At 39.9% G+C, this 24689-nt stretch overlaps 2 protein-coding genes and 1 pseudogene across 3 annotated transcripts in view; 1 reads left to right on the plus strand and 2 right to left on the minus strand.

Moving 5' to 3' along the window:
* Positions 1-2694, minus strand: part of PLCZ1 (phospholipase C zeta 1) — a gene marked incomplete at both ends in the record, with an annotated part of 38237 nt that extends 35543 nt beyond the window's left edge. Inside the window, 2 exons of the mRNA XM_080705041.1 lie at positions 2476-2629; positions 2690-2694. Of these exons, the coding sequence (XP_080561167.1) occupies positions 2476-2629; positions 2690-2694 (159 nt within the window). The remainder of the gene's footprint in view (positions 1-2475; positions 2630-2689) is intronic.
* A 1769-nt stretch (positions 2695-4463) lies between these two features.
* On the plus strand, positions 4464-5363 carry CAPZA3 (capping actin protein of muscle Z-line subunit alpha 3; the record flags this gene model as incomplete). The annotated part of the gene is made up of 1 exon (XM_080706322.1): positions 4464-5363. The coding sequence occupies one exon, from the start codon at positions 4464-4466 to the stop codon at positions 5361-5363; it is 900 nt and encodes a 299-aa protein (XP_080562448.1).
* Positions 5364-10707: 5344 nt separating this feature from the next.
* Positions 10708-24044, minus strand: LOC308269680 (YEATS domain-containing protein 4-like; annotated as a pseudogene). Its single transcript has 6 exons — positions 23870-24044; positions 23502-23641; positions 22809-23254; positions 12624-12753; positions 11910-12015; positions 10708-10778 (listed from the first exon to the last, which is right to left on the minus strand). The product of its transcript is annotated as a YEATS domain-containing protein 4-like (transcript).
* Between the last annotated feature and the right edge of the window lie 645 nt (positions 24045-24689).

The following is a 24689-nucleotide window of genomic DNA, read 5'->3' on the forward strand; positions in this document are numbered from 1 at the left end:
TGGGTGGCTTTTAATTTCATTATTCTCTTTGTCATGCAAAATCCATATCTGATGTAGTTTCATTTGATTATGTAGTTTTTGCTGCCCGATTTTGAGCTTCTTGTGTCAAATCCAAGACATCATTGCCGAGATCAATGTTAAGTTTTCTCTCTATGCTGTTTTCAAGGATCTTTGCAGTTTCAGGCCTGACAAGCCTCTCATGCATTTTCGAAGTGATTTTTTTGTGGGTGACATAAACATCCAATTTCATTCTTTTGCATGTGGATATCCAACTTTCAACACCATGTATCGACAGCCTAACCTTTCCCCATCGTGTACTGGCCTCACCTTTGTCGAAGACCAGTTTCCTGTGTGGTTGTTCATTCTGGCGCTTTCTATTCTGTTCCAGTGGTTCATATGTCTGTTTTTATGCCTGTATCACACTATTTAATTATTGCGGTTTTGAAAATATACTTTGTAATCAGGAATTGTCAAGCCTCCAGCTCTGTTCTTTCTAGAGATTTTGGCTAGCCAGGTCCTTTCTGGTCCAATATGAATTTTAGAATTTATTTTCTATTTCTATAAAATCTGCCACTGGAATTTTAATAGAGATTGCATCAAACCTACAGATAATTTCCTTCAGTAGTGTGGGCATATTAACATCAGCTATCTTTGTGCCTTTAAGTTTCTTTCATCAATGTCCTATAGTTTTATAATACAAGTTTTTCACCTCCTGGATCAACTCTATTCCTAAATATTTTATTCTTTTTATGCTAATGTAAATGGGACTGTTTTCTTGATTTTTGGATAGTTCACTGTTAGAGTGCAGAAATGGAACCGGTTTTTGCAAGTTCATTTTATATCCTGCCATTTATTGAACTTACTATCTCTGATAATATTTTGGCTTGGTCTTTAGGGTTTTCTATATATAAGATCATGTCATCTGTGAGCAGTGACAATTTTACTTCTGCCTTTCTGATTTGGATACTTTTCTTTCTTTCTTCCTTTCTTTCTTTCTTTCTTTCTTTCTTTCTTTCTTTCTACTAGGGATTGAATCCCGGGGCATTGTACCTCTGAACTACACCTCCAGCCCTGCTTTTTATTCTTTATTTTGAAACAGGGTCTCATTAAGTTGTGGAGGGCCTCAATAAGTAGCAGAGGGTGGCTTCGAACCTGGATCCTCCTGTCTCAGCCTCCCAACTATTGGGATTACAAGCATGTGCCACCACGCCCAGCTCATTCTTTCTTTAACTAATTGGCCTGGCTAGGACTTCCATTACCAAGTTGAAGAGACGTGGTGGAAGTGGACATCCTTGCTTTGCTCCAGATCTGACAGGAAAATTAAGTTTTTCACACTGAGTGTGTTAGCTGTGGGTTTTTCATATTAGGAATTTATTATATTGAGGTAATTTTCTTCCATACCTAATTTCTTGAGAGCTTTCAAGAAACTTGAGAGTTCTCAAGAAAGTTTGCACTTTCTCAGATCTTTTTCTTTTCTCAGTTTTTTCTTTTCTTTGAGGCGCTCATGTGATTTTTATCCTTCATTGTGTTAATGTTGTATCTCACATGGATAGATTTCTATGTCTTGAACCATCTTTAATGCCAGTGACAGATTCAGTTTGGTAAAATATATGATCCTTTTAAGGGACTATTGAATTGGCCTCCTTGGACTTTTTATTGTAGTTTTCTGGTGGTGCCTGTGTTCAACGTTTGTAGGAGCATTTTGCTAGCTTCATAGAAATGATATTGGAAGTATTTCCTCTTCTGTTCTCTGAGGATTGATATTAACTGTTCTTAAACTTTAAAAGAATGCACCCATGATACCATTCTACCTTGAGCTTTTGTTGTTGTTGTTATTGTTGGGAGGGGTTTTTTTTATTATTGATTCAGTCTTGTTAATGATCTATTCAAGCTTTATAGTTCTTGATTCAGCCTTGATAAGTTGGATATTTCTAAGAACCTCTCTATTTCTTCTAAGTTGTCCAGCTTGTTGGCATATCATTGCTCATAATAGTCCCTGTGATTTTTTTTATTTCTCTGTGATCAGTTATAAGGTCTTCTCTTTCATTTATAGCTTTTCTTGTATTTTCTCTCATTTTTTTCCTTACTCTTGTTAAAGGTTTGTCCGTTTTATTTTCTTTTAATCTTGGATATGATTGATAACTTATACATCCAATCTTAACTATATACGCAACATAGATCTGATGTGAGCATTTCTGTATACTCTGGAAATTGTTCTAAACCAGTAGCCTGGTATTAACTCAATTTAATTTTATTGAAATTATTCATAGTTTTTATTAATAATTTTATATTCTACTTAAATACTCTCCAACTTGATTGAAATTTATTTAGCATGATTAATTCTCTTTCTTTGTTCTTGTGAGGCTAATTTTCATGTATATTTCTACAGAAAGTATTAAAGTTGTATTAATGTTTACTTATATATCATCAAATCCTTCCTAGGTTGGGATAGACAGGAGTTAGATATCATCTCACCTTAAAAATATTTTTCACATGGACATAATTGCATTGAATATCTAGTTTTTCAAGTAATCTAAAAGCTTTTTCTAGGTTAATCTTTCCACCTCTAAAATCTTCCTGAATCTTCGACAAAAACCACGTAGGAAGAAAAAAAAAAGTTAAGGAAATTCTCAAAGAACATCATTGAGTAATTTAGAATTCTTAAATATTTTATCTCTATTCAACTTACTGCATTTTAACTTTAAAGAATGATCTATCTTGTGCTTAAAGTAAATGACAAGAAAATATTTAAAACAAAACCAAGAGTGATTATTCTATATAAGAGGGAAAGAATAAAAATTAAAATTAGAGAAATAAAGTTGGTAGTTGGGAAATACACTGAAACATATATAGGGTATTGCATGAAGGCGTAGACTTTGGAAGCAGCTAGACTTCGGTACCCACCTCTCATCTGACCTCTCCCTTGCAGAAAGGTGTAGAAAATCCACATTCAGTTATACAAAAGGTAGACGCACCGAGGGCATACTATGTTACTGAACACAGTTTCTGCTACTGAGCATTTGATAAACGGTAACCACGACAGATCTTATTTGTACATCAGTCAAATGTCCGCCTATTTTATTGCCCCCCCTAAACCAACACTTTAAGTACCACCAACAAGGGTTAAAGTAGTTTTGGCATGAAAGATAAAACTAAAATAACCAAGTGTACTCTTTATATACAGATAAACTACAACACTTAGGGCACGTCAACTTGAAAACAACGGTTGAGATTAAACACTCCAGTAAAGCATAAAATCACGAAACTTCCACTCAATTTCAGTTTCTCAGGACAAGAAACCCTTAAATTCAATGGTTATGACTAGATGTAGCAAAACTCATGTCCTTAGAGAAAAAAACCCTACAAGAATCTAGAGAAATCCATAAGAGCTCAGGATAAATGTAGAAGGCAAAACTTCATACTTAACTGAAGAGACTTAAATTCAGGACACTTCAAAAAAAAAAAAAAAATGAGAGTCAACTAATGAGGCTAAACCAAGGAGAAGAGGGAAAGGGACCAGAGAAAACTTTTGAATGGATATTTGTTTTCCATGTTTTCATGACCTGTGCTGTCCTCGTTCCTCCCGCCTTGGAAGTCTCTCCTTCATGGATGTGGCCACAGGTCCCAAACAGAATTAGTGCTGCCTTTTGATGGAAAAGGAACTTCTCAATACTCATTGGCTGTTGCCACTGTCGCTGCTTTTCTAGGGAGAAAGCAGAGAACACACAGAGGTTTGATGCCTTTGTTCTTTGGAACGGACTCACACCTAGATGTCCCAAAAATATCAAGCAAGACATGATCCCTGAATAATACGGCCCCAGTGTTTGGTTTCTTATGTCCTGGCCATTTCCAAACCCATAATGTTTACAGACTCAGTGCTCCCTGCTTGCTGACTAGCACCTTCTCATCAAGCACCCTTGGGTCTCCTTTACTTTCGCCATTTTCTTTAAACCCCACAGGCCTCTCTTCACAATCTGCTGGTAGTGGGATGGGTGGCTATTCTAAGGGCCCAAGAACTAAAGCCTTCTTGATGCTGAAAGCATACCACGCTGTCAAACACTTCTTTAGGAACTCCGGGCTACTTCTCTAGACCCCCAACGACATATAACGCACACAGAGACACACGACTGTTGAAGAAGGTTGTTCAGGAGGCTAAGTTCTTAAAATCTTCAAAATTGGGATAGCTAGTTGGCTGGGCAGCAGCTGTTGGGTGACTGTCATTTTTTTTCTTTGAGTCTGAACACCCATTGTGACATCATCAAAAATTCTGCACTTCATAAAGGGCCTTCTTTATGACCTCGCCAGGAGTCTCAGAGCTTACAAGCCTGCCAGTTTTCATGGGTGGGCATAATACTCTTAAGCTTGAATGTTTAACACCTTGATGGGAAAGGTGTCCCATGGAATGTTCTCTCATCCTCTGAACACTTTTTATTTCAGAAGCGTTGCTTCTGGTGCAGCCAAACATGTCACTTAGCGTTCTGAGTAGAAAAGAGAAAGAAAGAGTGATTCGCAGACTGCTAATACAGGCTCCTCCAGGGGAATTTGTGAATGCCTTTGACGATCTCTGTCTGCTGATCCGTGATGAAAAGCTGATGCACCATCAAGGTGAGTGTGCAGGCCACCAACACTGCCAAAAATATTCCGTGCCACTCTGCATCGATGGGAACCCGGTACTCCTGTCTCACCACAATGTCATGGGTAACTTCCGGTTTTTTGACTATCAAAGCAAACTCTCTTTCAAATTCGACCTGCTTCAAAATCAGTTGCGAGACATCCAAAGCCACGGCATTATTAGGAATGAGACAGAGTATCTGAGAACCGTTGTGCTATGCGCCTTAAAACTGTACGTGAACGATCACTACCCAACGGGAAATTGCAACGTGCTGAGAAAAACCGTCAAAAGTAAAGAGTTCTTGATAGCCTGCATCGAGGATCACAACTACGAAACAGGAGATTGCTGGAACGGCCTTTGGAAATCTAAGTGGATTTTCCAAGTGAATCCATTTCTCACCCAAGTCACCGGAAGGATTTTTGTGCAAGCCCACTTCTTCAGATGCGTGAACCTTCATATTGAGATCTCCAAGGACCTGAAAGAAAGCTTGGAAGTAGTCAATCAAGCTCAGCTGGCCCTCAACTTTGCAAGACTTGTGGAAGACCAAGAGAATAAATTTCAAGTTGCTGTCTTAGAAGAGTTACAGGAGCTATCGAATGAAGCCCTCAGGAAAATTATACGACGGGATCTTCCAGTGACCCGCACTCTGATTGACTGGCAGAGGATACTCTCTGACTTGAACCTGGTGATGTATCCTAAGCTAGGATATGTCATTTATTCCAGAAGTGTGATGTGCAACTGGATAATATAAAAGATTGCTCCTGGTAACTGTCTCCATCTGACTTGGTGGTGGTTTTTGGGGGAATGAATGTTTTGTAAAACTGAGCAGCTCCTAGAGAGCCTTATTACTAGTCTGAGGCTAGTTCCCTAGTTGCTAGTTCCCTATTAGGGAAAATAGGTAGTAATTTTACTCAGGCAGTATTTACCAATATGGGAAGAAAAAGTGGAAGAAAATGTTTCATGGTGTTGACTACCATAAAGGCAGAGACTTCTATTAGAACCTAAAATAGAGAATGCAATACTACAGATGTATACAGTTAACAAAGATTGAGGGTGTGTGTGTGTGTGTGTGTGTGTGTGTGTGTGTGTGTGTGTGTGTATAAATGCCTTTCGACTTTCATTGAAACTGAGAAGCTTTGCTTATAAACATCTGTCTGTAATTGGAAATTCATATCATTTTTGTCCTAGATGAACCGTGAAAGAGTGGATTCCAATATATGACATTAGGTTTGGGTGTTATATAATTTCAACTGATATAAAAAATCTAGCTCTGATGGAGAACTATTGGTAAATTGATCTCCATTGCCTCTCTACACCCCCTCAAAAAAGAGTTTAGAATTACTCTAGATCCCTGGGCTTGTGTAATACCTAACATGGTCTTCCAAATCATCTGGAAAGCCTGACCTCCCTACCCTGTATGGCCAAACTCTTGTGAAGTCACTACTGTAAACACTTCTAAGTGTTTACTTCAAAATGTGCCTTGTGCCCAACGTTTTGCATTTAAGTTTTCATTATTAGTCTAGTTCTGGACATAATCTCATTTTACCTAAGAAGAATCTGGGATTTCAAGTTGTTTAAGTCTTCTAAGTACAGAGTGTCTTTGTCTGTTGAGCTGTGACAATAAAAATACCATAAACTGGGTAGCTAACAGATGACAGAAATGTACTGCTCACAGATCTGGAGGCTGAGACATCCAAGCTCTTGGTGCCTGCAGGTTCACTGTATGGCGAGGGCCTGCTTCCTCCAAGAGGGCACATTCTCACTGGGTCCTCACATGGTGTGAGGGAAAGGGCAACCCTCTGGGGCCACTTTTATAACGACACTAATCTCATACATAAAGGCTACAACTTCATGGCCTCCCAAAAGCCTCACCTGGTACTGTTACCTTGGGGATTAAGTTTCAGCATTCTGGCCCAGTGCATAATAGGAGTCACGAATTATTCTAATGTCCGTGCTCTGGGGTGTTCCAACTCTCCAGGAGGCCTGTTTTCTTAAAAGCAATGAACACTGCTCGATGGTGATTTTGACAAACCTTCTACCTAAAAAGTATTCCAGAAGAAATGGGATTAGTGAGTTTATTTATTTATTTATTTATTTATTTATTTTAGCTAGAACAAGTTACCTATACCATAGCCCTTGCTCTTTAAAGAAATCCCAAATTTAAACATTTTTAACAATATTCTCAGCCAGGTGTGGTGGTGCCCACTTGCAATTCCAGTACTGAGGGAGGCTGAAACAGGAGGATCACAGGTTCACAAACAGCCTCAGCTACTTAGTGAGACCCTGTTTCAAAAATTAAAAAAAAAAGGCTGGGGGTGTAGTTCGGAGGTAGAATGTCTCAGGGTTTAATCCCCAGTATCAATAAATAAATAAGTAGATTGTAGAAGAGCAGTAGGTAGTATGGGCACTGTGAGGTCTGACAGTGAGGCCTGACCGGACGAAGCTGAGAACAAAGGATTCCAGGAAGTGGCGAAAAGGTAAAGAAAAACGCCTCACCCTCCCCTGCCCCCAACCCAGCCCCATAAATTTACCTGCTCTGGCCCGGTGTCAAGCCCACCAATCAGAAAAATACACAACTGCTTTGTTCTCCCACTCATCCTAACCCCTATAAAAAGCCCCCAGTCTGTTGAGGAAGTGGACTTCTAACACTCATGGACTTTCTCCCAGTCAGTAGCCTCTTTCCAAGTTTTTTTGCAGAATAAAATCTGTTCCTTGCTGTTGAGCTGTGCTTTTTTTGTTCCCGTATTTCCTGACAGGTTGGCCTGGTCTTCCATTTCTGATTTATCTGGAAAGCAAGTTCTATCTAATACATATTGGACCAGACAAGATCTGTGCAAGAATTCCTAAATCTCCAAGTTTTTTTTTCCCCCCAACTGGCAATTCTTAGAATATCAGGAGAATTATTGGGGATATAGTTTTAAAACTAAAAATTACTGGGGCCCATGTTCAGATTCTTATCTGGGAGATTGGGGACTCTCTCTTTCTCTCTCACACACACACACGCATGTGCACACACACATGCAAACGCACACACACGCACACACACGCTAATGAGAATCCACATGAATCCACATAAGGCCTCTAGCAGGCTGGGATCTCTCATGCTGATATACACTATCATACAGGAATATTTTTGCTTTTTTAACAGGTATCAGAGATGATTCTGATACAAAGGCTATCAGGACCACATTTGTAGCAGTATTGCCCTAATTTTAAAATAACAAGTCCTTGCTTTCTATTTGTTTAATCAAAATCATTGTCTACAAAACTACTGCCCAGTGAAAGCCATTTCTATTACTCACCTGACTATGCATGGGCTAAAGAGTTCCATCCGGCAGGTGGAAAAGGTAAGAAAATAACTTTCTAGAGGAGAAAACAAAATTGTTCTCATCTTACAACACTAAAATGGAGCCCTCCGTGAATCCTCAGCAGAAGCTGGAACTGCTATTGTCCCACGAATAAGTGCTACCTTTCCAGGTGGTACTAGAATAGGACTCAATAATTTATGAGACAGCACCTGAGACATTCCCTTCTAAAACAGGGCTTTCAAAATAATATTATTGACATTTTTAGATGTAAAAATCACATGCATCAATTGTTAAAAACACTTTAAGTATTTAGCATTTGACCTACTTTCTTGCATCCAATTTCATGGAATTGTTTTAAATATTTAAAACATGCAGCTTATAAAAATGTGTATTCTGTTCTTTTTTTTTACATAATGCATGTACCATAAGCAGTGCTCCATGTCATTTGAAACTCAAGTACGTAAGTTTAATTATTTGCATTGTATACTGTAGACGCATCATAAGAAAACAGAATGCACCAATAAAAAAACATACGTATAAGAGAACTTACATTCTGATAACAATTAGAAGCAGAAAATCTGCACAGTCAAGAAAAAAGAAAACGGCTATTTCTTCCTCCTTATGTAATTTAAATTTTGGCATTTTATTTATTATTAATTATGCCATAGTGAATATATATTTGTCCATATTGTACATTATTCCCCTTAAGATAAATCCCCAACTCTGCATATTGAAAAAGACATGGAGATATTAATGCTGTTACTACACATTGCCAAGTAGCTTTCCAGAAAGATTTTAACAAATTCATAACCCCTCCGCAGCCTTAAAAGAATATCTAGTTCACCACAACAATCTTTACAGTATTCAATATCAAATATTTTCTTAACTAGCAATAAACAAACTTTAAAACAACACTGTTATAGTTTAGATATGAGGTGACCCCAGAAAAGCTCCCGTGTTAGCAATTTATCCATATTCATTGATGGAATAGTGAATAGGGCAGATTAATCAAACCAGGGCTCTAATACCATCATTGTATTAATCACCTTATGGATTAATACTGTGGATGGATTTACTGGATGGTAATTATAGACAGGTAAAGTGTAACTGTTGGGATAGGTCACTGGGAACACGGCCTTTAGATTGTATCTGTCCCTGGACAGCTCCCTCTCTCCTCCTCCTCCGCCTCCTCTTCCTCCTCCTCCTCCTCCTCCTCCTTTCTTCTTCTTCTTCTTCTTCTTCTTCTTCTTCTTCTTCTTCTTCTTCTTCTTCTTCTTCCTCCTCCTCCTTCTTCTTCTTCTTCTTCTCTCTCTCTCTCTCTCTCTCTCTCTCTCTCTCTCTCTCTCTCTCTCTCTCTCCCGGCCTCCATGATTTGAGGAGCACAGCTCATGTGCTCTCCTCCTCTCCGTCTCTCACCACCATGCCCTGAGATCCATGGTCCTTAGCCTCATATGGAACAGAACCCCAAACTGTAAGAAAATAAATATTCTTTCCTCTAAGTCATGTGGCCTTGTCTTTATAGCTACAAGAACACTGATCTGCACAACAGGAAAAGGGAGGGAAAAAAGGATGGAGTAAAGGAGAGAAAGAAAAGAGGAGGAAGAGAGGAGGAAGAATGATAAACCTATAGAGTATGTCGAGCTTAGCAAGTCTTAAGACTTTATGAACCTGCCGCGCGGTGCATGCCCCACGCACTCCCAGGTCTGATGTTGTATCCATCCCTTATTCCAAGACAGTGGATTATATTCTGTAGCTGCCACTGGCCTCCTCCTCCTCCTCTGATGAAAAACTTTGCTTTTTTCTCCAAATGAAACAAGATTTCAATGATACATTTTAAGAAAATCAAGTTCTTCAAAAGCCATGTTTTTTTTTTTTTTTCTTCAATTTTGTGTGTCAAAGTCTTCCTACCCTTCCCTTTTAGGGCTGGTCCCCAGGGCTAACTAAATGACCAACCACACCTGCCCCAGCAGGTGCACGGCTTCTGTACACACACCCTGTTGTTCTAGAATGTGTCCCAGGCTCGTGCTCACCTTGAGTCTAAACAGACTGTGTCTTTCCTCCTTGGTTTGAACTTCTCACAAGGATATTATTTGGTCATCCCAATGCAAAAGGTCCCGCTATTTCTTCCTGCCTGTCATGCAGGTCTGGGACTAATCGAATAAGAGCTCCCGTCCAATTCTCTGGTTTGTCCAATGCTTACAGAGGCCCTATTCACTGTTAGCTAAATTTATTGAGTCCACGTGAAAAGTGCTGCAGGCTCACTACCATTAAGCCAGTCTGGGGCCATGTTACCGACTCCCATCATCCTCTTGATCTCCCCGAAGAGCACAGCTCAGGTTACATCCTTTCATGGATAACTTCAGCAGCTTATGATTCCCTGCTATTCTTACAAAACAAGTGCCCAGGCTTCCTTTTCTTAGTTTCTTGTGCAATATGTCTCAACTCTACCACAGTCTCTCCCGCTCTTGATGAGCACCAATTTATTTTTTGCCATTGACTCCTGTAGGATTGTTAATGACGTGTTCATTTTCCTATACTACTTAAGCTTTATCTTTTCATCACTGCTTTACATAGCAAATGGCTTCTTTCTTCACTAAGAAGACAGATGCTTAAAAAAAAAACTGAAGTGTTCTTTCTCTTAAAATATAACGACATTTGTTTTCCTCTTCTCCCAAGTAGTCTCCAAATAAGCATATGTTCCTTTCTAAGCTTAAGTCCTCTTCCTGTGCACCCAATCACAAATCCTGATCTTTCATCATATAGATAATTAATTTATCAGTTAGCGTTTCATTCTTGGATACTTTGCTCTACATTTTCTTGGACCCCTCTCCTTAACCAAACATCCAGCTCCCACTGTTCTTAAATAAACAAAAAAATCTACAAACGTATGCAGGCCTTTAACTAATTAAAAAAAAAACCTGCCATTGTTTTCAGTTTTTCTCTCCTTCCTTACCACTTAATGTGGGAGTGTTTTTTTTTTTTTTCCTTAAAGGGAAGGCTTTAATTAAGTGCCTATGTTCTAGGCACTGTACCAAGCAATGTCACCTGCTTTATCAAATGCCTTTGAGAATCATACAACTGGGAATTCCTTTTTGTAGCTTTAGGAAATTAAAACTATGTTAAGTAACACAGCCAAACCGACAAAGCTGGTAAGCGGTAGAACTGAAATTCCAACTCAGACTTGTCACAACTCAAGGCTCAGAACCTCCACCCTGTACTCTACCACCCTACCTACGCTGGGCTTCTAGTCCACAGACCAGTTAACATCCACTCTCAAAAGTTTTTTAATATCAGAATGGTCCATTCCAGTGACCTTCCTTAAATGATTATCATGAGAGTTTATTTTTTATCTTAAAAAACAGATTTTTTTCAATAGTACCTGTGTCTTAGTCTACCGCCCCTCTAATCCTTTCTTTTTTTTTTTTTTTTTCTTATGCTCTATCTGTATCCCACACCCAAGTACAGGCATTTTCTAGACATTGTTCTACACTCTTTTTTATTTTTATAAAGGTAGGCCATATCTAAACACTGTACCTTTCTGGTTCTACTTTACAGATTCCTGTGAGTTGGAATCTGCATTTTAAAGAACTTTCCCAGTGCCTGGCACATACTCAGAATAGGATACAGTCACCCTGAAATTTCCTGACAATTCATCCTCGATGACTTATTAACACCACGTGGACACAGATTCCTTAAGGAGGTTCCGGTGACAAGATTTACCTCCCAAATTTAATTAATTGGGTCCCACGCAGAAACAGATGACAAGTTAGATGATTCAAAGAAGTATAAGAAAGAGATTATCAACAGGTGCGTGGGGACAGCAGGAAGAGTAAAGTGATATAAAAAAAAAAAAGTACATGGCTTTAGAGCCTGGATAGGGAACAGCCAAGAGAGCTGGAAGACAGAGAGTACACGTTGGGTCATTGTGAGAAGAGTCTCCTTTCTATGGAGGAACACCGTCAGGCTGAGCAGACCCCAGGAGAGCGTACGGATGCTCTCTGTCTGTTTTTCTTCCATCAGAACTCCTCCTCCATGACTCACCCAATCACAAAGCAGCAGGCAAGGGGGGCCACTTATACCGTCATATCCCTCCACCTGCAAGGTCAACAGCAGGCAAGGGAAGAAAGTAAACAGGAGAGGGAAAATGAAAGATTCTAGACATCCACTGATCCCAAAGTGATTCCTGACACTGGGAGTCACTTTTTTTTTTCAGGGTTTTATGTTACAAAGGTGAATATCTGGCACCCACTATGTATCTTTAATTCTTTTGTTCACTTAGAAAATTTATCCATTTATGTAAATAGAATTATCTTGTAATGCTACATGAAGGATATTTTAGGGAGCTTTTCAATTAAGTTAGTTTGTAGATTTTAGTGCATTTTAACTCCCTTAAAAAGGACAACCTCTTCGAGGTTATAAAAGAAAAGCCTTCCTGAATTAATTTTGTTACATAAATATAATTCTTAGCCATACTCTGCTTATCCCCCCAAGTCACTTCTTATTCTTATTTTAGAATCTGTAAAGCGCCCTCGCTTTGCAAACACCATGTCCACGCTCCAAATCCATACACGTAAAAAAGAAATCACAGGGTGTGAACAGGATTTATTAATTGGCATCACAGGGTGTGAACAGGATTTACTAATTGGCCAGATTTATTTTTTTCATTCTCAAGGAATGTGGTCTGTGACTCTAACAGCAGGCACCTGCAGCCTTGGTAGCATGAGAGTGGGGTCGCTTCTCAGATGAGAGTGAGGTCGCTTCTCAGTATGTAACACTCTCTTATCAGACTTGGGAAAACGGCTTAACTGAACAACCAGTAGGCTGCTACCCACCCTGCAGTTTACAAACACTGTGAATTGTCAAGAAGAGTTTACTGTTGAAAAACAGGTAAAATTTCATAATCATGATTTTTTGTTTTTGCAGGATACCTGAATGGTATTCTGGTTTTGTTGTTGTTGTTTGTTTTTTGATAAATTCTTCCAATATTCACTTTGGTACTTCTTTTTATACCTCATTCTTGAATGAACAGTCTTCTTCCACAAAGAATTTTCTTTTTCTTTAGCAATTTTTGTGATTGATTTTGGTCCTACCTTGAAAAATTCATACTCAAATCTTCTGCTGGAACAACCTGGAAACAGTTTGAAGAGTTAGTTGATTGGTTGGCTGATTGATTGGCTTTGGCCTTTTTTTTTCAATTCAAAGACTGTAATCACCATAAAACTTTGTTTATTATATTTTGGGAAAATGAAACAAGTTACACTGGTCTTGACTGTGAAGTTATAAAGCAGAGCAGTAAAACCTTATCCTCCTTTCTGCTACTTATACACTCACTTTGACACCATGAAAAGCTCCAGTCAACCAAAAGAGGACAGTAATCATGGTGGAAAAATGGGTAAGGTATATAAACAGAGCTTATAGAACAGAAACTCCAAAAGATCCATGCAGAAAAGCACAGATCATCAAACAAATGTAAAATCTTTACAGCTTCCAACTCAAGACCCATGTGTAATTTTACTTTTCTCAGCCACACAAAATATATAAAGATACTTTTCAAAGATCTATTCAAAGTTATAAGAAATCCAGGCATATTGGTGCATATCTATAATCTCAGTATTTTGGTGGCCAAGACAGGAGGATCACTGCTGCGAGGCCAGCCTCAGCAACATGCACACAATTGTAATGCTCCCCCATGTACACGACTTCCCTCCTCTTCTAGCTCATGTTGTCCCTACCACACTGAAAGATGCTTGTCCTGCAGGAGTCAAGATAAAGGCTGCAGACTGGGCAAAGTCAACTCTGGGACAAAGCCAGAAATGCTGTGCGCCGATGTGTGTGAGGCTGGGTTTCTCATGATAGGCACAAATGGGAACTGTAGGTGGCTTACACCTGAAATTCCATTATTGGGGGAGGGGGGCTGAGATGGGAGGATCACTGGCTCAAGGCCAGCCTCAGCAACTTAGAGGAGTCTCAGCCACTTAGTGAGACTGTGGTTCAAAACAAAAAATAACATAGGGATAGGGTTGTAGCTCAAAAGCAAAATACCCTTGGCTCAATCCTCAGTACCACAAAGGAAGGAAGGAAGGAAGGAAGGAAGGAAGGAAGGAAGGAAGGAAGGAAGGGAAAGAAGGAGAGAGAAGAAAGAAAGAAAGAAAGAAACAAACAAACAAACAAACAAACAAAAGGAGGAGGAAGAAAAAGGAGAAGGATGAAGGAAGAGGAGGAGGAGAGAGAAAGAAAGAAGGAAGAAGGAGGAGGAGGAGGAGGAGGAGGAAGAGGAGGAAGGCAGCAGAGGCCCGTCTACCTGTTCTTGTCTAAGGGGTTCTTGGAAACGGTGACTCTGACTCCATACAGTACCAATGCATTGATTGGCAGATCGCAAACGAGCCCAGGACGAGCAAAATTTATCGAGTCCTAACAGATAAATTGTAGAATTTATGGATTTCCCACCAGGCCCAGAGATCATGAAAGCCTGATCATAAAGATATAACATAGCTTTATTTTTACTCCAAATTGTAACAAACTCTTGTTTTATAACACTGCTTCAGCAAGGAGCACACACACTCCCATTTCTCCACCTCCCCGTACTCCAGTGCTCCGCTCTGTTCTCGTCTGTCTGCTGCCTCACCTACTTGCCTGGTGGCAGAAACAATCAGCAGAAAGAAGTTGCTGGACTGTTCAGCCTTTAATGTCTACTTGTCATAGCTCAAGGACTCTATCAGGGGAAGCAAAACTGCAATGATAAAAATCCATTTTTCTTTCAACCGAGTGAGTGCCATATTAGATGGAATTGGGCTGTTAAAAATGATTAGTGATATTTTTCTGGGAAATGACAGGATGGTGGAAAAAGAACTGGCAGTCTTCAAATCAGAATCTGGAGATGTGATTTTGTACCCCTGACAGGTGTTCTCAAGATGCCTGGAGTTCCTGACACGAAGAACAGACAATTCAAGATTTAGTATTAGATGGCCGATTTACAACTACCCAACACACGTAATTCTGGGGAATATGGTGTCTTTCTAGAGTTTACACTAGAACCCTAGAACATATTATGGGTTTCACCTTAGCCAAATTCAAAATATATGCAATAACATTTTAAGCATGTGACCAGAATATAGCTCTTATGCACTGAAGCCAAAAAGTCAGTGAAATGGCTATGTTGAAAAAATATGGAGTCGAAAAAAATCAAGAGATGCCCCTTTCACTTGTCACCGGCCATGGCTCTCCATCCAAAACCAGAATTATAAATCTAGGTATGCGTTATCAACCTAGGTATCCTCCTCTTCGACGTCCCCACACCTTCTCCTGGGACAGCAGCCAGGGAGAGTTCTCGGATGCCAAGAGTAAGCACTTCCACAAAGTCAATAGCACATGGGGTATCCCCACAAAGCTCTATTTATCTACCATCAGTGGAGCAGAGTCCAGACCTCAACTTATACTGTTTTGCAGCACTGGACTTAAAATTTTAAAATTTTAATTTCCATCAATTTTTTTCCTAGAGGACATTGTTCTGAAAATATCTCTGGACCAGGAACTGTGGATTTGGAATCCCAGTACAAATGATGATTCCTGCTCTTCAGAAGCTAAATATCTCAAAGCTAAGGGGGCAGAGGGATACTCCAGTGTTAGATAAATCAGTGTCCTTATAAAGAGTGATGGCTATAGTAATTCAAAAGTAAAATTTCGGGTGTTAGCCTGACATGGTGGCACACGCTTATAATCCCAGCATTCAAGAAGCTGAAACCTGAGGATTGGGGTTTGCAGACAGCCTCAGCTACTTAGTGAGGCTCTCAGCAACGTAGTGGGACCCTGTTTCAAATAAAGAATAAAAACTAGGGCAGGGGCCGGGCGTGGTGGTGCACGCTTGTAATCCCTGTGCTTGGGAGGCAGAGACAGGAGGATCGTGGAGGTTTGAAGCCAGCCTCGCTGGCTTAAGAGACCCTTTTTCCAAATAAAACAATATAAAATAAATCTGGGAGTGTAGACCAGAGGTAGAAGGTTTTCCAGGAACCCCAGTACCACCAAAAAAAAAAAAATAGGGCAGGGGGTGTAGGTCGGAGGTCGAATGCCTCTGAGTTCCATCCCCAGACTCACAAAAAAAATATAAAAAGATTTCAGGTGTTTTCTTATTTCTGGCGACTTGGAGATGATGATTTTAAGAGAGCATTATTATTGATTAATTAATATCTTTGCTCTTTGATCCTATAGACCCAATCAATAAAAAGAATGAAACCGTAATATTCCCCTTCATGGGAAGCAAGGTTTTGAACCTTGGATTCTCCTGTCCTACAGTTAGCGGCTTTTTTCTGATTCAGGTCCTGAGGAAGTTAATGAAACTGGCTTATTCCAGAGTGGCAGGTGATAGCTTTTCATGTCTGGAAGATAGAAATAAGTGGGTTTAGTGAAAATTTGACAGCGGCATCCACACTATTCCTACCACACACCGCAAAATCTCAGAGAATGAAGAGGGCGACTTATGCAACAGAGGGAGAACGGCTCCAACCCAAGTGTGTGGCTGCACACGTACATCCCTCTGTGCTTGCATGCAGATGTCATGAATCCATCCATTCACAAATATTTCATGGAAATAAGCTAGGGTCTAGTTTAGAATAGATGTGGTTCTAAATAAAGCTCTTTCAATGGTTCATTCTATGAAATCCTTGACAGCTTCTTTTCTGCATTTTGGTCTTATGAAAAGCAAGGATTAAGAAGATATAGTTAGTGAATCTATATTGAGCCCATTTGTGCCAATTCCTGATGCTGTTCCTGTGCCCCAGGAGGGAGAAATGGGTCATAGGAGGAACTCTAGATGAAAAAGGAAATCCTATAGAGGAGCAAACAAGACAACCTAAAGGAGGAGAAGGGAGGGGGGAAGAGGAAAATCTCTAAAGCACACAATGTACTTAAACATATCGAAGTCAACCACTAAGCCAAGCAAGGGAAGGAGGGACGGGGAGGGAATGGGGTGAGAACTGGATAGGGGTTAAATCAGTGATGTGTACATGTATGTACACACAAGTTTTTTACCCCAATATGATGTATGAATATAATGCACCAATAAAAAATTTAAAAATAAATAAATCATTAAAATAGAACAAAAAAGAAAACAGACTTGAGAAGAACTAAGTAAAAAACCAATAGAAGCATCAACCTCAGAGAACTTCACAGGAGAGCGAGGATCTCTCCTGGGGGATTAGAGAAGAGCCACCACCCCCTCTACAGTCTGGAGCATCCCATCCCCCAGCTACAGAAACTGTCCTGTGCAGCAAAGAGTACCTTCGCATGGCCACACCTGTTTCCCTGGAGGCAGACTGATCCCTCCTGGCCCAACCCAGCCACTGCAGTAATTCAAGACAGCACCATCCCACCTCTCCAGCTCCTTGCAGGCCAGCCTATGGCCTTCCTTACGACTGCATTCCCAGTTACTTTTATTTTTATCTTTATTTTTTTTCTGGTTCTGGAGATTGAACCCAGGGACACCCTACTGCTGAGCCCCAGCCCCAGCCCGTTTTATTTTTTGTTTGAAGAAAGGAGCCTCCCTGAGTTGCCCAGGCTGGCCTCAAACATGGGATCTTCCTACTTCACTGAGTAGCTGGGATTTTAGGTGTGTGCCACTGTGCCGGACTTCACCGACTCCCTTCTAACTCAGGAGTAAACAAATGTTTTCTGAAAAAGCTGGATAGCAAATATTAAGCTTTGCAAGCCTCATCGGGTCAATCAATGTTGGGTATTCAACACCCTTCCCGGTCCCCCTTTTTTTTTTATTTTCACAACCCATTAAAAGTGTAAAAAGCATTCTTACTTAGCTCAGGATCATATATAAACAAGCTATTGCCTATATTTGGGTTGCTGAGCCCCACTCCACCCAAATATAGTTTTAAAAAACTATTTTTAACCCAAAAAATAGTTTTCCTCACCTGCTCCTACAGGTATTGACCCCAAGAAGACCCTCCAGTAAACATCCTGCTAGCAAATCTCTACCTCTGAATCCACTTTATGAGGAACCTAAGACAAAGTAAAGCCACCAGTGTACCAAAACGTTTAACAAGAATTTGCTTGGCCTGTGGTGGCAGTGTAGAAGAGAATGAAAGAATATTCTCAAAATCCTCCTGAATTTTATACCCCTCCAAAACCGCAAAATATTCTAGCATAAAAAAATTACTTCAAATGATGTGGTAAAAGAAAAAATGTCACTAAAATGGAAGGTAGGAACTTATTCTTCCACTGCAAACGAAGATAACTATGGATAAGCAGCCCACAGAGATTAGATATTCAGGCAACCCCCTGTCGACAGGTAAAGACCATATCAGCCTTGTGGAAGGCCACATAGGTCAGTAACCTGCTCAGTTTCCCCTCTTGCCCTTCCCATATCCAGCTTCTTTGAGCGATCCTGCAGCCACTAACTGTCACGTTTCAACTTCTGTAACCTGCCTGCCTGCTGCCGCCATTTGTCACAAATCTATAAAATGGAAGCTCGCGAGGACAGACTCTTGCGGGCCAGAGTCTTTCAGGAACAATTCTAACTTCAGCCTGCCAGTGGCACTGGGTCGATTATTCTAGAGAATTTCTACAACAATGATATCCCGGTTGTTAACTTGTGAGGCAACCTGTCCATTGTATCAGAATTTAGAAAAACAACTCATCTGTGAAGGGCCTTGTTACCCTATTCTCAGTTTCTGGGAAGAAGACTTCAAAAAACACCAAGACTGACTCATGACCAGCCACACACTGTGACCATTTTACTTAGAGGTTCTTATTTAACTCAGTATATTCAAAAAAGGAGGGAGAAATTTAAATACTTGATTTAATACATATTTGAAACGTATCCCATCCAGGAACTACAGAGTAAACTCATTCAATTGGTGGGGAGAGGGGGGAATCTGCCATATAACCTAAGTAGATAAAAACAAACCTCATGGCTAAACTCATCAGTTAGATGTGGGGAGGAATCTAACTTTTATATTTTTACTTCCAATAAAAATATTAATATTCATTTTTTGAAATATAAAAATTGAGGTAGGCTAGGATAGGAGAAATAAAATATTAGGTAGAAATGAGACAAAGTAGGGGGAAAAAAGAGAAGATACAGTTTAATTTTAAAATCTAGAAACGTCATAATCCTTAACCTCATCTTACAGGGTCTGTTCTTCCATAGGCAAAAGCCCGTAGTAAGCCACACTCTTAATTATAATGATCTATCTAGCCTGTCCTTTTCTTAGGCAAAGAGCCCCAGTAGGCCTACACTTTTTAATCATAAAGGCTTATTTTATCTTTCCACCTGAAATTCCTGTTTTTTTTTTTACCAAGGTTCCCCCCCTGACTCTTGGTTAAGCCCAGGAATCACCCAGCATCCACCAATGAACTGGCTGGAACCAGAGGATTCAAAATAAAGGACCAGGCACCCCATCCTTTACATGCATCCCCACCCACCTCTTCTACAAAAGAAGAGCTGTAAAGACCCAAGAACGCTCTCTCTCTCTGGAGATGGCCCATGTTCTCCCTTGAATATGTATCCTCCACTTTCCTAAAAAAAAAACCTCTGTCTTTGTCTCTGGGACATGCAAAAATTCTTTTCTGCAATGGAAGCCAAAGACCCGGCCAATCTTGAATTCCTGAGGTGAGGAAGGAACCCATCACCCCCTGACAAAAATTATTGTGAAATAAATCAGGAATACAATCTTGTAGTAGTGGTTACTAAAGGCCATCAAGACTAAAATGTTTCATATCCTGATACAATATAAGTTAATCCATTTGCTTATAACTTGAAAACATGATACAATGCCCTATTTACAGGACTATTCTGCAAACTAAAATTATGAGCCATTTTTAAAGGGAGAGGCCTGGTATCATGTGAAATCATGTATTCTTTAATAAATGTGTTTGTGTGCATTTGTTAGACTCTGGTGTTCTGATTTGATGGATAAAAAGAACTGTGTATAAATTACAGTAAATAAGCCCATATATCACCACTTCCTATAAATTTTATCAAATAAATAATATGTACCATCAAAAATTTTTTAAGTCTAGCAGTTAGCATGCAACTTTGTCTTTTATAAGAAGTAGAAAATGCTACAGGTTTTATTGATGTAACATGATGAGGCTGGCTAAAATCAGAGTAAATATAAAAGGATTTGGGGAAACGCCTTTTACTATTTTGGCAAGGACTGAACTCCAATCTGAAAGAAATCATGTAAAATATTCACTGATAGTTTACATCCAGTGTCTTAAAGAAAAAAAAAAAAACTGACAGTGCTAAAAGCCCAGTTCCTCCATGAAAGAGTCAGCACACTAATAATCACTTCCTTGGCTCTTCACTTTGAGCTCCTAACACAGCTTGAGGCCGACTGCTGCTAACTGCTGCAATGGATCTCTGGCCTCCCACTGAAAAATCCTTTCTCCAGGTGGTCTCTCAATAATAGCACCTTCTGCAGCTCTCAAGGCATGGAGACCAAAGCACCCTGTTAAGAGCTTTGCTGTGTCTCTGGAGTCAGAGTGCCCGCCAGGATCAGCCTACACTCCTCCTCGGTGATCCTGAGCCCCTCAACCCCTAGGGAAAAGCACCTTTGTAAGAAGAGGTTGGAAGAGGAGCTTGCCATTTTTGTAAAGGTCATGCTACTCTGCAAAGGAAGATGGCAGAAGAGAATTTGGACAGTGCAAGAGAGAGCTTAGCCGCTGTGCTTGTGGTCCATGGAAATGGGGGTCCAGAAAACCATCGCCTCTCTTTTCTCTGCAAACTCTCTACATTCTTGCAGTCTAGTTCAAAGACTGCTGCCCGACGAAAAGCTCGTCATAAGGAAATGAGCAGCCAGGCGTGGTGGTGCACGCTTGTCATCCCAGCATTCGGGAGGGAGGAGATAGGAGGATGAGGTTTGTAGCCAGCCTCAGCTACTTAGTGAGGCCATCTGCAACTCAGTGATACCCTGTTTCAAAATAAAGAATAAAAAATAGGGCTGGGAGTGTAGCTTAGAGGTAGAGCATCCCTGAGTTTCACCCCCCACCCCCGTACTGCACAAACAAAAAAGAAAGAAAAGAAAAAGGACGTGAACCAAAAGGGTAGGTGTTTGGCAAAGGGATGCCTTACTCTGTCATGAGAGATTTTTGTATACTTGCCTCTATCATATTTCTTTCAAAAGAATAGAAAGAACCGACTTCTTTATGTCAAATTCGAAAAGCTGGGTATAAAAGAGAGGGTGACCTCTCCCCAAGATAGCAGTGACCCACCTGCCCCACTGAGCCAGCTTTCTGAAACAGGGGTGTGAGAGAATGGACACAGCAGAGCTGGGTTGGGAGGAAGAGGAAGGACTTGGGGGCAGTGGAAAGAGATGGGCTGGGAAGGGATTCTGAGCCTAGAGCCCCAGCATTGCTGTTCAACCTCTCAAAATCCCTCAGAAAAGAATATGCTCCCCCTTGTAAAGCTGGAAGTCAGGAAAGGCAATACGTGTTTATTACTTAATATCATTGCCAGGAAAATAAAAGAAACTGAAACGAAAAACTCTTTGGGCTGATCTCTGTTTCTTAAACTTCTATTTCTCTGACATATAAAGGAACGTATAAATTCAGTTAGTGCCTATCAAGTAGAAATGGGTCTCTCTTTTGGCTAACAATTCATCTAACTTAGGTGATGTACAATTTCATATTTTCCAGCCATGGTGGTGCATACCTACGGTCCCAGTACTTAAGGGGATGAGACAGGGGAATCGTAGGTTCAAAGCCAGCCTCAGAAACTTAGTGAGAATCTCAACAACTTACTAAGAACATGTTTCAAAACAAAAAATAAAATAGGACTGAGGGTGTAGCTCAGAGGTAGAAGGTCTGTGGGTTCAATTCTTAGTACCAATAAATAAATAAATAAATAGCATTTTAAAATTATTGTGCTATTTTTATGAAACATTGTGTGTGTAGAACGTAAGTAATAAAAGAAAGGATTTGGTTTTCAAAACCAGAATACTTGTATATTTTTCACATTTATCATGATAAAAATTGGAGAAAAGTAAGGTCTTTCTACAAAAAAAAAACTACCAGAAAAACTAGAGTGCTTTAATTTCCATGTTAAGAAATTAATCTTGCAACATTTCATACAAAAATCTTATAATTGGTTCTATAGTTAATTAAAATTTCATTAGTGAGCAGATATGAAAAGCACAACTTATGTGAAGTATTTACCATTCCTTTCTGCATTACTAATGAATTAAAACCTCAAGTGCATTTGTATTAAAGTCACCTTCACGCTGGTTTATCTACATGAGCAGAGAGTAATACATTGAAAACGAGACGGCCTCGTAGAGTTGGTACTATTATTTTTCCTAAGTAAATTGCAAATGTAAATTTATCCAGTGGTACTTTTTGAAAAATTAACTACTCTTGCAGTTGGCATGGTCCTTTCCAGTCCAGTTACCTTAGTAATTAAGATTCTGTTTGAAGTTCATTCCGTTTAAGCATATGATAACTTTTGCCAATGTGTTGTTCCTCATCCAAAGGTCAACCAGATGTCTCAGTGGCAGCGTTCACTGCTGCTGGTAGAGTCCTCGTGGGATGAGATGCTCTTTCAACCTCTGCAGTTTGCTTCTTATCCTTTAGTCTATTTCAATTTTTTTCAAGATCTCTAAACTATATTTTTTGAATATTTACTGGACACATATACACAAGAGGTAGGATGGGGGCTGGTAAGAAACATACACACTAATCTTACTATCAATTCTACTAGAGATGTATAAACTTGGTATAAGTTATTCTTTATAATGAAATTTTGATGCCTATCCAAAGGAAAATAAACTACACACATACCCCCAAGAATACTTCTAAAAATTATGCTGAACATCCTATTTTCCCTAAAATGGGGTAATAAAATGCCTATACAGCATCTATTCTTGTTAGACGCATATATTTCCCACTGAAGATACAAGAATAGCACAAATGCTTTGGCTTCATGGCTGAGAAATCCATGGCTGAGCACTCTGTGTGCAGCTCCTCTAGGGAACACCCTAGCATATATGTCTTTTGTCTGATCATCTTTGAGTATATTGATTTCATTTTCTCAACAATTTATAGTTTCACAACTTGTTTTTAATCTCTCTTTAAGCTCTGCAATTTCAAAACTTTTTTTTTCTTTTTGTTTTCCTTGGAAGCTTCTGGTTTTTCTCTGGTCTTTACTTCAAGTTACTCTGTTTCATGCTTATGGGCTCCTGTTAGCTGACAAGATGTTAATTATTATTGCATTGTTAGTTATTGCTGTTGGGTCTTGAAATAGCATTTCATCATAGATCTCCAAAACCACTGTCTCTTCCCCCAGCATTGTCATGGTGTCTAATTGGAGCAGCTTTAATAAATGATACAGGGGCTGAGCATCATGATGCAAGCTTGTAACCCCAGTACTTGGGAAGCTGAGACAGGAGGATTGCAGTTCGTGGACAGCCTCAGCTACTTAGTGAGACCTTGTGCAACTTAGTAAGACCTTGTTTCAAAATAAAGAAAAATTGGGCTGGGGTTGTAGATCAGAGGTAGAATTCCCCTGAGTTCCATCTTCAGTACCGCAAAAAATAAGATAATAAATAATAATAAATAAATAATAAATGATACAAGGTTACAGTTTTTCCATTAGGGTCAACAAAAATATTTTGAATTCACCCCATCCTGTTTAAGTAATTTCAAATGGAGGCTTAGTAACAACTCTTAAAGGATTATTATAGCTTTCATGTAATTTAAACTGGATTTTCTTTTTTTTTTTCTTTACGCTACTGGGGATGGAACCCAGGAACAGTCTACCTTAGAGCTATACCCCCATCCCTATTTTTTATTTGTTATTTTGAAACAGGGTCTCACTGAGTTGCAAAGAGCCTCACTAAGTAGCTGAGGCTGTTCTCAAACCACGATCCTCATGCCTCAGCCTCCCAAATGCTAGGCTTACAAGTGTGCACCACCATGCCTGGCTAAACTGTGTTTTCTTTACATATACTGGCATATCCTCATTTCTATACGGTTTCACATATTTTGTCCACTGGTACGTACGTCCATCTTTCTCTCTTCCCAAAATATTGAGCAACATTACCATTAACTATTGGTTTAATGGTGGTGACGCCCTTCACTCTCCCGCCAGAATCAGGCCCAAATTTGGCCATTGTCTTGAACATATTTTTCCCATGTAAGAAGCTACTGCTGCCAGGAAAAGAAATTGGAGCCGGCGGGGCACTGCTGCCCTAGAGGCCCCGCTCCTCCCGCGCAGGCCCAGGCAGAGGGTTTTGGGTGAAGGAGGGCAAGTCACCGAGGCTCCCTGTGCTGTGTGCAGGTACGCCAGGAGAGCAGTGTTGGGGCAGGATTCAGCCCACGGGGGCGGAGAGTGGAGCCAAGTGTTAGTCCACTTTATTTCTTTATTTACTTTTAATTCTTTATTAGTACATTGTAGTCATATATCTTATGGGGTACAAGATGGTAAAGGCATACATGCACACATCACTCATTTAGCCCTTCCCCAATTCCCGCCCCATTCCTTCCTCCCCCTTCCCTCCTTCTTATATTTGGTTTAGTGATTGGCTTTGAGATGTTTGTTAATATACATCATGTGCATTAGGGATTTTCTCTCCCCCACCCCCATCTCTTCAGTTAGGTTGCCTTATTTGCTCATCTATAGTATCTGATTTTTTGTCTAGAGTTCCTCCTATGACCCATTTTCTCCCTATCTTCCGCATATTAGGGAAAACATCTAATTTCTTACTTTTTGTGACTGACTAATCTCACTTAGCGTAATGTTCTCCAGTTCCATCCATTTCCCTACAAAT

This window comes from Muscardinus avellanarius (genome assembly GCF_963383645.1).
Source record: "Muscardinus avellanarius genome assembly, chromosome: 11".
Lineage (NCBI taxonomy): Eukaryota > Metazoa > Chordata > Mammalia > Rodentia > Gliridae > Muscardinus > Muscardinus avellanarius.